The sequence below is a fragment of the Syngnathus scovelli genome, chromosome 19 (assembly GCF_024217435.2).
Source record: "Syngnathus scovelli strain Florida chromosome 19, RoL_Ssco_1.2, whole genome shotgun sequence".
Classification (NCBI taxonomy): Eukaryota; Metazoa; Chordata; class Actinopteri; order Syngnathiformes; family Syngnathidae; genus Syngnathus; species Syngnathus scovelli.
The window spans coordinates 851,858-865,155 of record NC_090865.1 but is presented as its reverse complement, the minus strand read 5'-3'; the positions used below and the strand labels follow the sequence as shown (position 1 = coordinate 865,155).

The 13,298-nt window shown below is 42.7% G+C and overlaps 1 protein-coding gene across 6 annotated transcripts in view; it reads right to left on the bottom strand.

Annotated features, from left to right (window-relative positions):
• rbms3 (RNA binding motif, single stranded interacting protein) overlaps positions 1 to 13,298 on the bottom strand; it is a 152,989-nt gene that overhangs the window by 6,019 nt on the left and 133,672 nt on the right. For 5 of the 6 annotated variants that reach the window (XM_049751339.1, XM_049751340.2, XM_049751342.2 and 2 more), the window contains 3 exons: positions 6,680 to 6,790; positions 2,429 to 2,536; positions 559 to 677 (listed from right to left, as the gene is read on the bottom strand). In XM_049751339.1, coding sequence (XP_049607296.1) covers positions 559 to 677; positions 2,429 to 2,536; positions 6,680 to 6,790 — 338 coding nt within the window. The remainder of the gene's footprint in view (positions 1 to 558; positions 678 to 2,428; positions 2,537 to 6,679; positions 6,791 to 13,298) is intronic. The other variant, XM_049751341.2, reaches the window with a different exon arrangement.

Genomic DNA, 13,298 nt, shown 5'->3' with positions numbered 1-13,298 from the left:
AGATGTACCTCAAAGTTCAAATAGAGCTACGCAAATGAAAGTCAATTTATTCTGAGTAATAATTAAGTCGGGCTTAATCCACTTCAATAATAAATATCTGTGTTATTGTAATTTGAGTTACTATATTAAACATAAATGAATTGTTGCAATTCTCCGACCGTTTGAAATGAACTAACTCATCAGGTTTTATAGTGCAACAAAAACGTCAGTTGTCAGCAAGGACACAATTTATGACACATGCATTTCGGAACGTATTAAAATCACATTCAACCTATTCAAATAAAAGCCATTTCCTTTTATAGTCACAATAAATCAATAAATAAGACAACCAAATGAAAATGCTTTAGGCTAGTTCAAAAAGATCTTTTTTTTGGCCCTACATTCTCAGTTTGAAATGACATCAAGCATTTATTGTGTCATAGTCACATGCATTCCACAAGCCTATATTATATTCCGACTCATTATTTCTGTTACACAACATCATCCGCCCGATTGAGTCGTGTCGCGGTCGGAAACGACAAACATAAGGAATGACTGACCTTTCCGCATTAGACTTACTTGGACTGGTACGAGTAAGCAGAAACGTGGTCGGCGCCACCGTCCACTTGAATCTGTTGCTGCTGGCCAGTCACCTCCTGTGATGAGGGAGTCTGAGGGGAGGCATCCGTCACCACTCCCTGAGAGACCACATTGAGGTCAAGGGTCAACTTCAAATACAACCTATATCATTGGAGAAATAATAATGCAGGCTAACCCTTGATAATAAATATGGGATTAAAGTGGCCATAGAGCTTTCGGATTTGATTGGGTGGTTCATAATCAGGCATTGCTGTCTTGAATTTGAACATTTCATTTACGGCGGAAGCCGGTCCATTTAAGCAGTGAACAACATTTCCATTTCCAAATGTCATTTATCTAATAATGAAGCTAATAAGGAAATTGGGATGACAAACAGACAGCGCGCTCGTAATTGAAAAACGTACAGTGCAGACGGATCAGTGTGCATGTCATTATTTCGAAAACAAATGGAAATAACACACAGAATCTGGCCATTTCTTTTTCCGGCTAGCGAGTGAGCCATCAGATTTTCTTTTTAATATATGCACAAAGCTAAAGAGGATTCCCCCCCCCTCACTGAATTGTTCACAACAAGCTGTTTTATATTAGAACTATGCTTGGCCGCATCATGTCAATCACTTTTAACAAGCTCTCAAAGATACTGCAAGGTGTCTATATATCAGCCCTCCAGACACCACATGATGCATTGATATCCGCTGGGCCGCTAATGCCGCCACTGAGTGGACACTGGTGAGGAAGGAAGGAAGGAAGGAAGGAAGGAAGATGGAAACGGTAAACAGGGGCCCGAGGCGACACGACGACTACATCTCTCTGCCGCCTTCCCGCCCGCTTCTGCATGCGCCTTTCGGAGAAGAGAGGAGAAACTAATGTGTCTGTCAAGGGGGAACTGTCATTGTCTGTGCTTGCGGGGCTAGCCAGAGCGCTGCGGCTGATAGATGTGTGTGTATCGGCTACCTACAATCCCCAAGCGTGTGTGTGTGTGTGTGTGTGTGTGTGTGTGTGTGTGTGTGTGTGTGTGTGTGTGCGTGCGTGTGGGAGGGAGGGAGACAGCGGCGGCTGCACTGCATCTCACTTGAGCTCCTGTCATCTGACACACAACTGATAGTCCATCTAAATATGACCACAGTGTCAGCTGCCAGACAGCTTTCCCACTCTTCCGCGTTCATGATTTGTCATATGCTCCACAAGCTACTTAAATGTAAAATACTAGGAAGTATGGTGACCGTGTTTTGGATATTATATCCCGAGATAGCAATTTTATTTGCTGTCCCTAGATTCCATCCTCTGAAAACTCTGATTTACTATGTCCCGCTAAGCATAAAAGGATGTCACTGAATTTTTGAAATCTCAAAGAAAAATGAAATGATGGTTTTGGGTCCTAAAGATGGTCTATAAGAGAAAGAAAAAAAAAATGCATTGAAACATTGCATGCCAGCCAAATGAATGAATACTAAGTTATTTCAAAGTCCAGGCAAAAGAGGACATCAGGTAAAAGTTTTTTTCTTTTTTGCCTTAGTCAGCATGCTGAGTAAGGTAATAACATCCTGGACAATTTTAAAGTTATGGCGATAGAGGGTTTCTCGTAAAACCTCTGAGTCAGCTTGCTTTGCTTGTGCTTTTTTTATTTTTATTTATTGGTAGTGGGCCAGCGCATTTATTTGTAAAAGAAGAGCAATTGAAAGTATGCTTTAAAAAATGTGTTTGTTAAGAGGCTATTTGTGAGTTGGTTCACAAATGGTTAATGTTATGGGAGCGTAAGTGATTGGCCTGTCAGGAGTAATGAAGTAAGTCTTTTGGTAAATTGTCTGGCCATTATTGATTCTACGCACACGGTGCCTGGAAGTCTTACTTCGACAGGGACGGCTGTTGGAGGCACAGGAGTGTACTGGGGAATGTAGGTCCCTTGCATAGGCGCTGCTGCGGCGGCGGCGGCGGCGGCAGCGGCGGCAGTCATATACTGAAACACACACAAATGACATGCATTAGCATTCCTGCAAACAATCACTCAAGAAATTAGCTTAAGAGTTAAGAGGACTATATTTTTATTTCATACTAACGTGGCTGAAAAGCGAAGAGTGGAGAGTCTCTGTTAATATTTTATAGCCACAACTGCGGAGGTGGATTTTGGTGAGCTGCATAAAAGTCCCGTTTTAATTTGCGTCAACAATTGTCACAAAGAAATGACCAGAGACAAGGAAAGGCAGAATTGAAAGGTGCTTTGTCATTGTTGATTTTGTTGTAATCATTAGTTTTGATTTATATTTATGCACTGTGTATTATGTGCAATATATATTAATGTAATGATAAAACTGCTGTCTGAATTTTGATGATTACTTTTTTATTGGGGCTCATAATGATGGTACATCCAGAGTTTTGTGTGTTACTGTGAACTCATTTTGTTCACCCAATGTCCTTTGGAGGGCGCCAAAAGAATACCAGTGCACTCTACATGAGAGCCAAACAGAGGAGCATGTGAGGTAAACCAGCAAAAAAGGAGGCGGAGGAGGAGGAGGAGGAGGAGGAGCAGGAAATGTCCCGCTGTATCATCAAGACTTCACAGGCAGGCAAATGTGCAAGAGCACAACTGAGAAAAAGACGGAAAATAGAAAAAAGCAAGTCGCTACAGGGAATGAAAGGAGGAGCAAAAAGAGAAGAAAGGGAAGGCCCCCTTCCTTGTGGCGTCCATTCCTTTAGTCACGCTTCCCCCATGCCCCTTTTAACTGGCTCTTAGCTCGCACCATGATGGACGTTTTACAGATGTGACACAGGTTGGGTTACACGTTCACATGCAGCATGAATGAACACTCAGGCATGATTTGTCTGTGTGTTTTAATTACAACATGCCTGCATATAAAGAATGACTTGTCGGCAGTGTGGCCTCAATATTTTCTATAATGGACTATTTGGACCTCCCCCACCAATGCATAATAATTGTTCATATTGTGTATGTTCCAGACAAGGAAGGGTGGATGATGATAATGCTGCTGCAATACAGGGCAAACGGATGTGGAATCAGATAAAAGCCACCGGGCTTCCTCTTTACCGCCACACTTCAGCTCAGAAAAAGGAAATGTAATTCTTTGCTTAATTCTCCCCCCCCCTCCCCCTTACTGCTGGTAAGAATTTGCGACAGCAGTCCAATGTAGGATGTAGTAATAGCATTATTTGGCTGCAGGCCCGGTGGTGCCGGTGAAGTGTCATTACGAGCGGTGTTGCTAATGGATCGGGTATGGCTCCACCGCTCGCTGCTAATGAGAGAAGCTAAAGGCCATAGACATGGATGATTAACTCCCCCCCCCCCCCCCCCCCCCCCCCCCCAGCCCCCCATGTAGCTGCTGTACACGGCCAGGAGGATGCCCCGAGATGGGAAGTTGTTATGCGAGAGTGACTCTCGGTGACTTTAAGGTTATCTCACTGTCTCCATTGTCCCGCTCACAAAGGGCTGAGGTGAAATAGCCAGACTCGGTGACACATTACCAGGAGCCTTCTTCTCGTGCACCTTCCTGTCACTTCCTCTCATCCTGCCATCATCTAAAAGGCCCTATGAGATTGTTCAAGTGACCTTCTCCTTGGCAAATCAGAATCATGCATACCAATTTCTCCCGCTCTCTTTCTCTCTCTCTTCTCCTTCCCATTTACCCATTCAGCCGACTCACTTCTGAAGGCTGCATGAAAGCAAATGAAGTGAAGAAAGAGATAATTAGCAATATCGGAATGTACCTGTCAAAAGGGGACTGTCCATTTGAAATGTTATATTTGGCTGCAGAACTCCATATTGAATTTAATTTTGCTTTAACAAGAAGATTCAATACAATTTTCCCTTTAACCGTAAGCATTGGTTAAGCTATTTAAGCAGCACTAATAATATAATATAATATAATAATATAATATAATATAATAATCTGTACATTTGGGACATTTGACAACACAGTTCCGATTAACAATTGGGGCTGAAGAAACAATCCAGAACATTGTCGAGGAAAGCTTACAAAAGTCGAATCTGCTACTTTCCATCAATAAAGGAATGGCCGGTACCTCACACATATCTGTCTTGTGTGGACATTGAAGCTGTCAATTACCACTGTCACCATGACAACAGAAACATGGTTTGTATATAGGATGACAGAAAAAGGATAGACAGACACGGTGGAGTGAAGGTCACCTCTTGTCATGTCAAACACTGTCACCTCCACTCAAACACACATGCGAAGCCAAAGAAAAGAGGAAAAAGCTAATAAGCACCATCCACTCTGTAATCGGAACGCATGACTGATGGACTCTCGCTAAGTGTTGAGACCTCGCTGGTGGTAAATAAATGAGCGAGGGAATAGGCGACGCAATAAATCACCAAGAACTACGGATGGCACATCTTTGTCATCCATAACTAGCGCGCCTAAGGTGCCTTAGTATTCCGCTATCATCTTGCTCAAAATGAGCAAAGAAAATGGAGTTGTTGTTTGAAGCTATAACGCCAACCGGTTAAAAAGTAACTGACAGCCAACACACACACAACTCATGCAGGTTGTGTTTTGACAACTATTTGATTCAGCGCGACCTGACACCGGGGAGCGCCGTTTTGCATCTATATGAGATTTAGTGAGCTGTGAAAACAGTAACAGACGCTCGGGCAGCAATGCTCGTTTATTGTTTGCCAGCAATAAAGCCTGGTGTGAACATGTTAAGGGAAGAAATCAGAGTCATAAGAAATGACATTCAGACCAACGGTGTTATAAAGATAACGTTTTTTTGTTGAATTAAACATCTCCATAATGACTTGACTTTTATGTTACCTTACTTATGTTGTATGTTGATGTTTGACAATATACCAAGAGAAGACAATGCGATATGTTAGAAATTCAAATTTTCGGCCCCAAATGACACACAAATCATGTCAATGAGCGTACGTCCATATTCGGGTCAATACGTAACTGGCGGCGTCGTTTGCAATCCATCGGATATTTTCATTTTTTAAACCATCTTGAAAAAAAACAAAAAAGCCACATTCCAACGCAGTGACCAACAGACGAGCGCTGAGTCACACTTTCTCAGCACAAGGGCAAGAAGTTTTCCTTCCTTCTCCTTCACAACAGAGCAAACATCCAAGCTGATTGTCAACAAGACCCATTTCCCGGAAAGCTACGCTCACCAAACCAGGGCCGTTGGATTCTTTTCTCCACGGGAGGAGGAAAGCCGCAACCATACACACAGCCAAGAGTATTCTGAGGTGTGGCGGCGCCTGGCCTTCACAGTTAAACCACATTTTCACCAAGCGCTACGGTTCAACGATAAACTGATTTGGTTTACACCACTGCGTGTGTTTTCCAGATAACTGCACCGGCCGTGCTTGCCTTATATGGAAACTTGCAAGATCCAACCAGGTTGCTGGATGATCCCCCAGTTCTCACCTCTAATATTATTCGTGCATGCATCTATTTTTTTTTTTTTGGAACATCAAGTCCACTTAATCTTAGGAGTTTGGCTTTCTCAACGAGCCACTGTGAAAAGTTGGCTACGATGATCAAATGTTTTATGTGTGCGCAGTTCACCGATGGAGAAATAATAAGCAGACAGAAAAGTGGTGAAGCAAAGAAAATTCAAGACTGCCTTTACCTTGTTCCTCTTGTACAAATGATCAGATATCAAAAGCCATCATTGTGGATTAGCCGAGAGGATGTCTAATCCTGGCTGTTAGCACAGCTGGGGCAGATTATGCTTGGTCATTCATGACAGGACCATCACGCTCACTGACACGTTGCTAACTGCTCACACTATTGGTTCACTCGCACGTTGTGGTTCAACGTTAAGGCCTTTGTATCTCCTACAGTTCATTTTTTCTCATCTAATGACTCAATACAAACATGTGACACTCTAATGGTCAGTTTTGAGCACATTTCAAAGTAATAGGAACACCTGGACCACAATAGTGTTACCTCTCTGACAATGTCAACCGAGTTTGACCAAAGTATATAGTATATTTCGCAGAACGATTGAAATGAAATAGAAGTATTTTTCAATTCCTAATCGAATATATAGATTTCATTCTATCAGCAATCTAATCATGCAAAAGAAGATGATGAGTACTCATGCGAGGGGTACTCACACTTCCTGTAGTGCCTAGGGACAGATGGTTCATCTGTTGGGTGAGGGGACCCATCATGCTGGCAGGCTGCATGGACATAGTGTGGTCCATGGCTGGCGTGATCACTGCACCCTGGATCAACAAAGCAAACGGAGCACAACATCATTAGTGCATAGACACACAAGAAATGTAAAGAAAGAAAGAAAGAAAGAAAAGAAAAGAAAAGGTACTGCAGATGCATAAATAATACGAGCCGGTGCGGCTCATTGATTGCTAAGCAGCTTTCTTTTCTTGGATGCTCGTCAGGTTTTCCCTAATGGATGGGTGAGAATGCTGGAAGCTTTCACACTGCCAAGGAACACAAGGGAAACATGTTGCTCTTTCTTTCCCTGTCACCAGAGTACTTCATTCCAAACGCTGATGCTCCGTGAGGAACATAAACCCTTCAAGCCATTTTCCACAGCTCAGCTTGTGTCGCTTCTCACTTTGCGTGTGGGGAAATTTAACACAATGAAGGATATTCGGCAGAGTGTCAGAACGCTGTCGTCTAATAGTACAAGGGGGGCCTCGCTTTACAACTGAGTTTTGGAGCTACACTAACCTACACTTGAGTAAATATGCGGATGAAAAAAACTTGTAGAACTAAATACATCAAATGATGTAAATGATATTGTAACGTATGTTCGCACGGCTACCAGATTAATGCACACTAGCGGGCTGGATCCGGCCCACGGGCCTCGACTTTGACACCTATGATTATCTGATTTTCCAGGTCCCCGGTAAAAAGCCTCATAGAAGCTATTGAAGGCGGTACATATGAAACGCTGTACAACCATAAACAAAACTAAATCGTCTTCTATTTACTTCTTGTTTTGATTTGTACATCAATGATTCTGGGCAGCACAAGAAAGTCAAGATGGAGAGGAGGAGAGGAAGGAGAGGAAGGAAGGAAGGAAGGAAGGAAGTAGCACCTGTAACCGATTCAGCCACTGACAATGCCTTCATAATGGCGATGGGAGAGCAACGGAAGGGCTTAATTCACCGGCGTGTCAGGGTAGAGTTAATCCGATTTGTGATTTCGATTTTCCGTGTTTGTGAGAGGGAGTGTCTGAGCAAGAGAGAGAGAGAAAATGGTGGTGGTGGTGGTGGTGGGGGGGGTGTCAGTTTGTATGCATGCGTGCATGTGTCTGTATGGTTTTATGTCCCTGAACAGACAGACTATAAAAGAAAATTAAAGACTGACATGAATGCCAAGGTAAATTTTGATGTCTCTCTTTTGCGCGCGTACATACGTGCCTTTCGGGGAGTGCTGGAGGAAAAGCTGTCACGATTAAGATGATATTGATCACCACCGTAGCGGGCCCTGGGCTGTTACCAGCACTGATACACTCAAGCGCCCAAGACAATGTACAGTAAATAAGAAATTTTACAACCCGCAATGTTTTTTTTAATGGGCGCCAATTAAAAGTGAAAAGCGTTTTCAAGGACTGATGGATTGCTGATCAGTATCAGATGCTTTGCACACTCTGTCACCGCACGCTCAATAGAGCAGATAAATGTCACACACACAGCAGGTGTTTTGCCTGGCTGATTCATTTATGAGCACAAGATCTACCTACACCTTGTGAAAAAGACTCACCGTATGTTACTTGGAGAAGTGCTTCTCAATTATTTTCTCTCATGCCCTCCTAGGAAGAAGAGAATATTTCACGACGTCCCCCCCTCCCCCAACTCTCCTCACTGACTATAAATAGTATCATTTGTCTATAAAATCATAATAAGTACAGCTCTGCATGATATTGTTGTCTAATTAACGTTATCTTGCAAATACGATTAAAGGACAGCAAATGGAAAAAAAAGCTATCTATGCAAAACATTCCTAATAGCTACAATTATATCTCAAGAAAATGTGAGCGCGGTGAACTAATAAAAAATACGTCTTGTTCTCCATGGGCATTCCATCCTATTTGATCACTATCTAAAATGCTGGAGGTGAGCGTTCCCGCATCCAATAATTTTGATCTATCTGCTCCTTTGCTGTAGGTGAACACATCCAACATGACGCCTTGGGCATATCTACTCTATCATGGCTTCAAATGTTCACTGGCATCTTGCTGCTTGCTAGAGGTGATCATTTCCTCACTCTCGGTTCAATCGCCTGAGGCAAGAGAGAATCTCACACCGGACACCACTATTCAGACAGAAAAAAAACAATCTCCGAATTGACCCGCAGAGGCAGCTCGAAAATATTTCACAACACACGCCAGGAATGCGTTACAGTCAAATCCTCCCAAACGTCAAACGTAACCACAAGGAGTCTTAGTCAAACAATGCGTCACTTGTAATGGACATGAAAGAGAACCCTGACTTCTCTCAACACGTTTTTCCGAATGACTTTTTCAGCGTGCCGTTCGGAGCCTGATGTCGGCGGGTGTGTGCATGTGTGCGTGTAAAGGTGGCACGCACATGCCTGCAAACATCAGTCACTCAGAACCAATTTGTACTTTACTATTATATTTCACTCGAACCGATTGATTATTAAATATTTTGCCAGATCGGATGCCAAGAGTACAACGTTGTCTACCTGAAAGGTTCATCATATTTGCCAAAACAACTCGCGCGTGTGTGTGTACATTCACAACCTTTGTGTGTTTTATTCATGCAGTGTTAAAAAAAAAAAAAAAAAAAAAGAAATCGCTCATAACCACCTTTGTCTGCTGACTGTGGACAGAGAATCCACCCTCAGGCGCATTTCTATTCATGTAAGTCCCGAAAAAAGAAGCAGCATGTGGGGGGCTTTTCACTCTAATCCGCAGCATGAATCCCCCCTCGGAGCAAATGGCTGTTCCACGACTAGCAACGTTGTAGGAGACACACACACACACACACACACACACACACAAGTTATTTCCAAATACCTCCACTGACACTTGAGAAATTGAGGGTTCACATCAAATAGCTCATGAGTGCTTAGAAGGTGGCCTGCAATATACTGGGGAGAATAGCAAAGTCAAAAATAGGGCAAATAGATCATTTGTGGACGGTTAGATGTATACGATATGTCTGCTATGTATTACGTCGCAGTCTTTCAATTCCCTTTTATGGGGATTTTGCCTTTGGTGGATATTTTAGCTTTTGGTCAAGGTGAGACAACATCTTTTTTTGTGGGAAAACATCTGAGTAACAATAAGCCAGGGTCAATGATGACATCAAGCGAGACCTTCCGCATATATCAAAGTGTATTTTCAAAACGCCGTCAATTCAATTTGATTAGTTGAAGAAAAAGCACATTTTAAGCAGACCGACATTTTGCAATTACTAATTTGATCAGATTAAAAGAAAACACATCATTGGCTCAGTCTGACCCTGCTAAAAAAAAGGCCAGGACAGTCCGGGGACAATGAAGAAGCAATTATTTTGAAATGGATCTTTAATCATGTTTTGGAAAATAGCTTTTAGCTCTTCTCTATAAACGATTATTTATTTCGCATGAGTGTTCTGCTTTTCTTTTGACTTTTGGGGGAGAAAACAGTACCGGTGTTGAAAAAGATGAAAAATAATAGAAATGGAACTGGCAAACACCCATAAAGGATTCAAGTCGACATTTGACGACTGTCCAGGTATTTGTCCTCAACAGATGAAAAAACAATTGAAAGAGATGACGGATCAGTCGCCACCCATTGATTCGGCAATATCTCAGGGAATGCGGGGGGGGATGGAATTTCAAATTCTGTCTTTTTATCTCTCGCTCAACATTGTCAATTGTAACGTACTGCTGGCTACGATTCCAATTACGGTGACATATTGTAGTTGCAAGCAATAGCTTAACTCTGATAGTTTGTGTTCAAACACATTCCATTAATCAAACCAAAGTACTCAGGGTAATGAGGTCATTATCAAAGCCCTCTTACCGGGGAGAATTCGCCATTTGGATGGCTGCATAGTCATGTGTACACGCGTGTGAGAGGATCAAGGTGTTATGCATGTAAGATGAAGCATGTAACACTATTTGTCATGTCTTTGCAGGAGGATCTATTTGACTCTCTGATGTAACTTTTCCTCCAACTTCCATATATAGACAAAAGGCAGATTCAGACACAATAAGCCAATGGTGATTTTATAGAAGGGGAATTGAACCATGCCGAGTTTTCTAATGGGCGGAGCCAAACACAATAAGTCTTAAGGCGTGCAAAATGAACGATGAAATGATGGATAGCTCCCACTCGTGTCCTTTTTTGGTAATGTGTCAGATCTTGTGTGGAATGAGCAAGATGATCAAGATTATAGCGCTGAGGTTATTTATTTATAGTCATGCAATAGCTGCACTTGAAAGAAAGAGTGATGACAGAGAGAGAAGCAGAGTAGTCAAATGCTCAATAGACAAATCCAGCAGATTGACAATGTTCCTCCCTCTATACCCGCAGTGTGTTTTTAATGTCAAGCACCGAGAGGGGTCTCTCACAGTGCACTGATTCTCTCCGTCTGATTAGAGGAGATAGTTACGGTCTGATTCCAAGAGGCCCCGGCAAGCATCTAACTGGCACTGAGAACTGGTCGGGGCGGAGGAATTCAATACTTCACCTACGGCATGTAAGGGCCGATGCACTCCAGCAAATGCACATTCTTAGCACAAACGCTTCTTAGAGAAGGGGAAGGAGGAGGAGGAGAAAACAAAAAACAAAAAAAAAAACGGGGTCTGGCTAAGTCATGAGGAAAGACAGCAATGCTGCGCTTGGTTGGCGTCGTGGCTACGCTTTGCTCTTTGGAAGTCGGAGAATTTATGTGTGACTGCTGATCTGTATGTAAGGGAGATTTAGCCCTGTGGATGTGTTGCAAGCAATATGTGTGTTTTGTGCACTCCATTTGTCTTTTTTTGCTTGCAAGTTCTGCTGACTGACAACAACAACAAAACACAGGTTACGAGAAGGGAGACAAGTGGAGGATCCCAAAAAAATGAAGAATTGAACCTTATTGTTACAGTTACTACCGCCTATATCATGTGGGTGTATTTGTCAAAAGAAAAATGCCAATTTCAAACCATCATTGAAAAAGAACAACGGTTCCAGTCGTCATGCAAAACAAAACAAAACAAAACCTAATCTACCTCGTGTTATTTTTATTTAAAAAAAACAACAACATTTAACACAATACAATAGAACCTGAGCAGAAGCTAATTGGCAAGGTTTTTAATTTATGAATTACCTTTCCTTCCTTCGGGTAAACAACCAAACTGCTAAGCTTAATTTAATAGACACGTTTAATGAAAGTAAATGATGCTGATTCGGGCCGAGATAATTTATTCATTATGATTAAATGAAAACAAACAGCTTTAGCGGAAGTTTTAAATATTCGTATAACAATTGTATTTAATGCTTTTCAACATTGCAGCCTAGGAGGAAATACTTTGAGTAGCCCTGTGAGCTCCAATGCTTGGCTAATTTGCTGTGATTCAATGAGATGCTGGCAAGCTTTGTGCGGAAGGGAAGGAAGGGGCCTTTCACAGTTCAGGGGGCTGGGAGCAGACATACTGTAAAGCCCGGGCCCGGGCCATAAAGCCAGACAGCTTGCTAGCTATCATGCACCGATGCTTTGCGATAGCCAGGGTTAGCGCCGAGCAGCCGTTTGGTGTCGGGCGAAGTCGTAGAAACACAATGGGGGAGTGGCCGTGGGGACGGATATGGACACATGGCTGTTTTCCTGCTGGCACAAAACGGTGAAGATGCAACATGCCAATGTGCCAACGCTTTCAGGAGGGCTCATGACATATTGTTGGATGATGGACAACAGACAGTCAAACAGGCTGGATGGGAATAACTGGCATGTTATGAATCACGCATATGGTCATGCATCAACACAATCAATCAATGGAGGGCTTTTTGAAATTCATTGCTGAGTGGCTGATAAATTGCACTGCATCGCTCGTGACGACTGTCAACACGTGGGTCGGGACCCAAAAGTGGGCCGCAGACCATTTGGGGTAGGTTGTTGATAGCTCGGAAAAGAAATGCATGTCAGTATTTTGATTTTATTCGGAAGAGCAGTGCGCTGTACCAAGTTCCCACATAAAAGATGCAATATTATTGTAGGTAAACTTCACCTATAAAACAGCCCTTAAAAATTGACTGTACATGTATTTTCAGAGGCAGTTTCATTGTTCTTCACTTCTATTAAATGGGTTGATACTTTGCAGTAACAAAAGAAGATGGGTCCCACGGTGGCAACTGTTGAGAGCTGACCTAGAAATCATTTTGGTTGTATTTTTGGTCTCGTGCACATGAGCGCAAGCCACTGAGTAGAGTTGTTGTGATTTTCCAAATTTGGAGATACATGGTGGTTAGAGGAAAAAGCCACTTAACGTGATTCTGACACACCGACGGTCTGTCCTCATCTGGGTCATGTAAGTGGTATTCCAATCTTCAAAACAAGCACATTTTGCAACAGTAGCTCTCTGCTGACTACAATAATTGTCAAAAAAAAAAAAACAGAGGATGATGCAAGCAGGCTCAGACGCTCAGACGCTCTGACGCAGCGGAGACAGAGTGAGTTAAGACAAAGAAGTCAGGAGTTCATGCGTATTGAAGGTAGAGAGAGAGTGGATTGGAGGGCAGCGGCTGCTGAGAGTATGTCGGCCGCTTTGGTG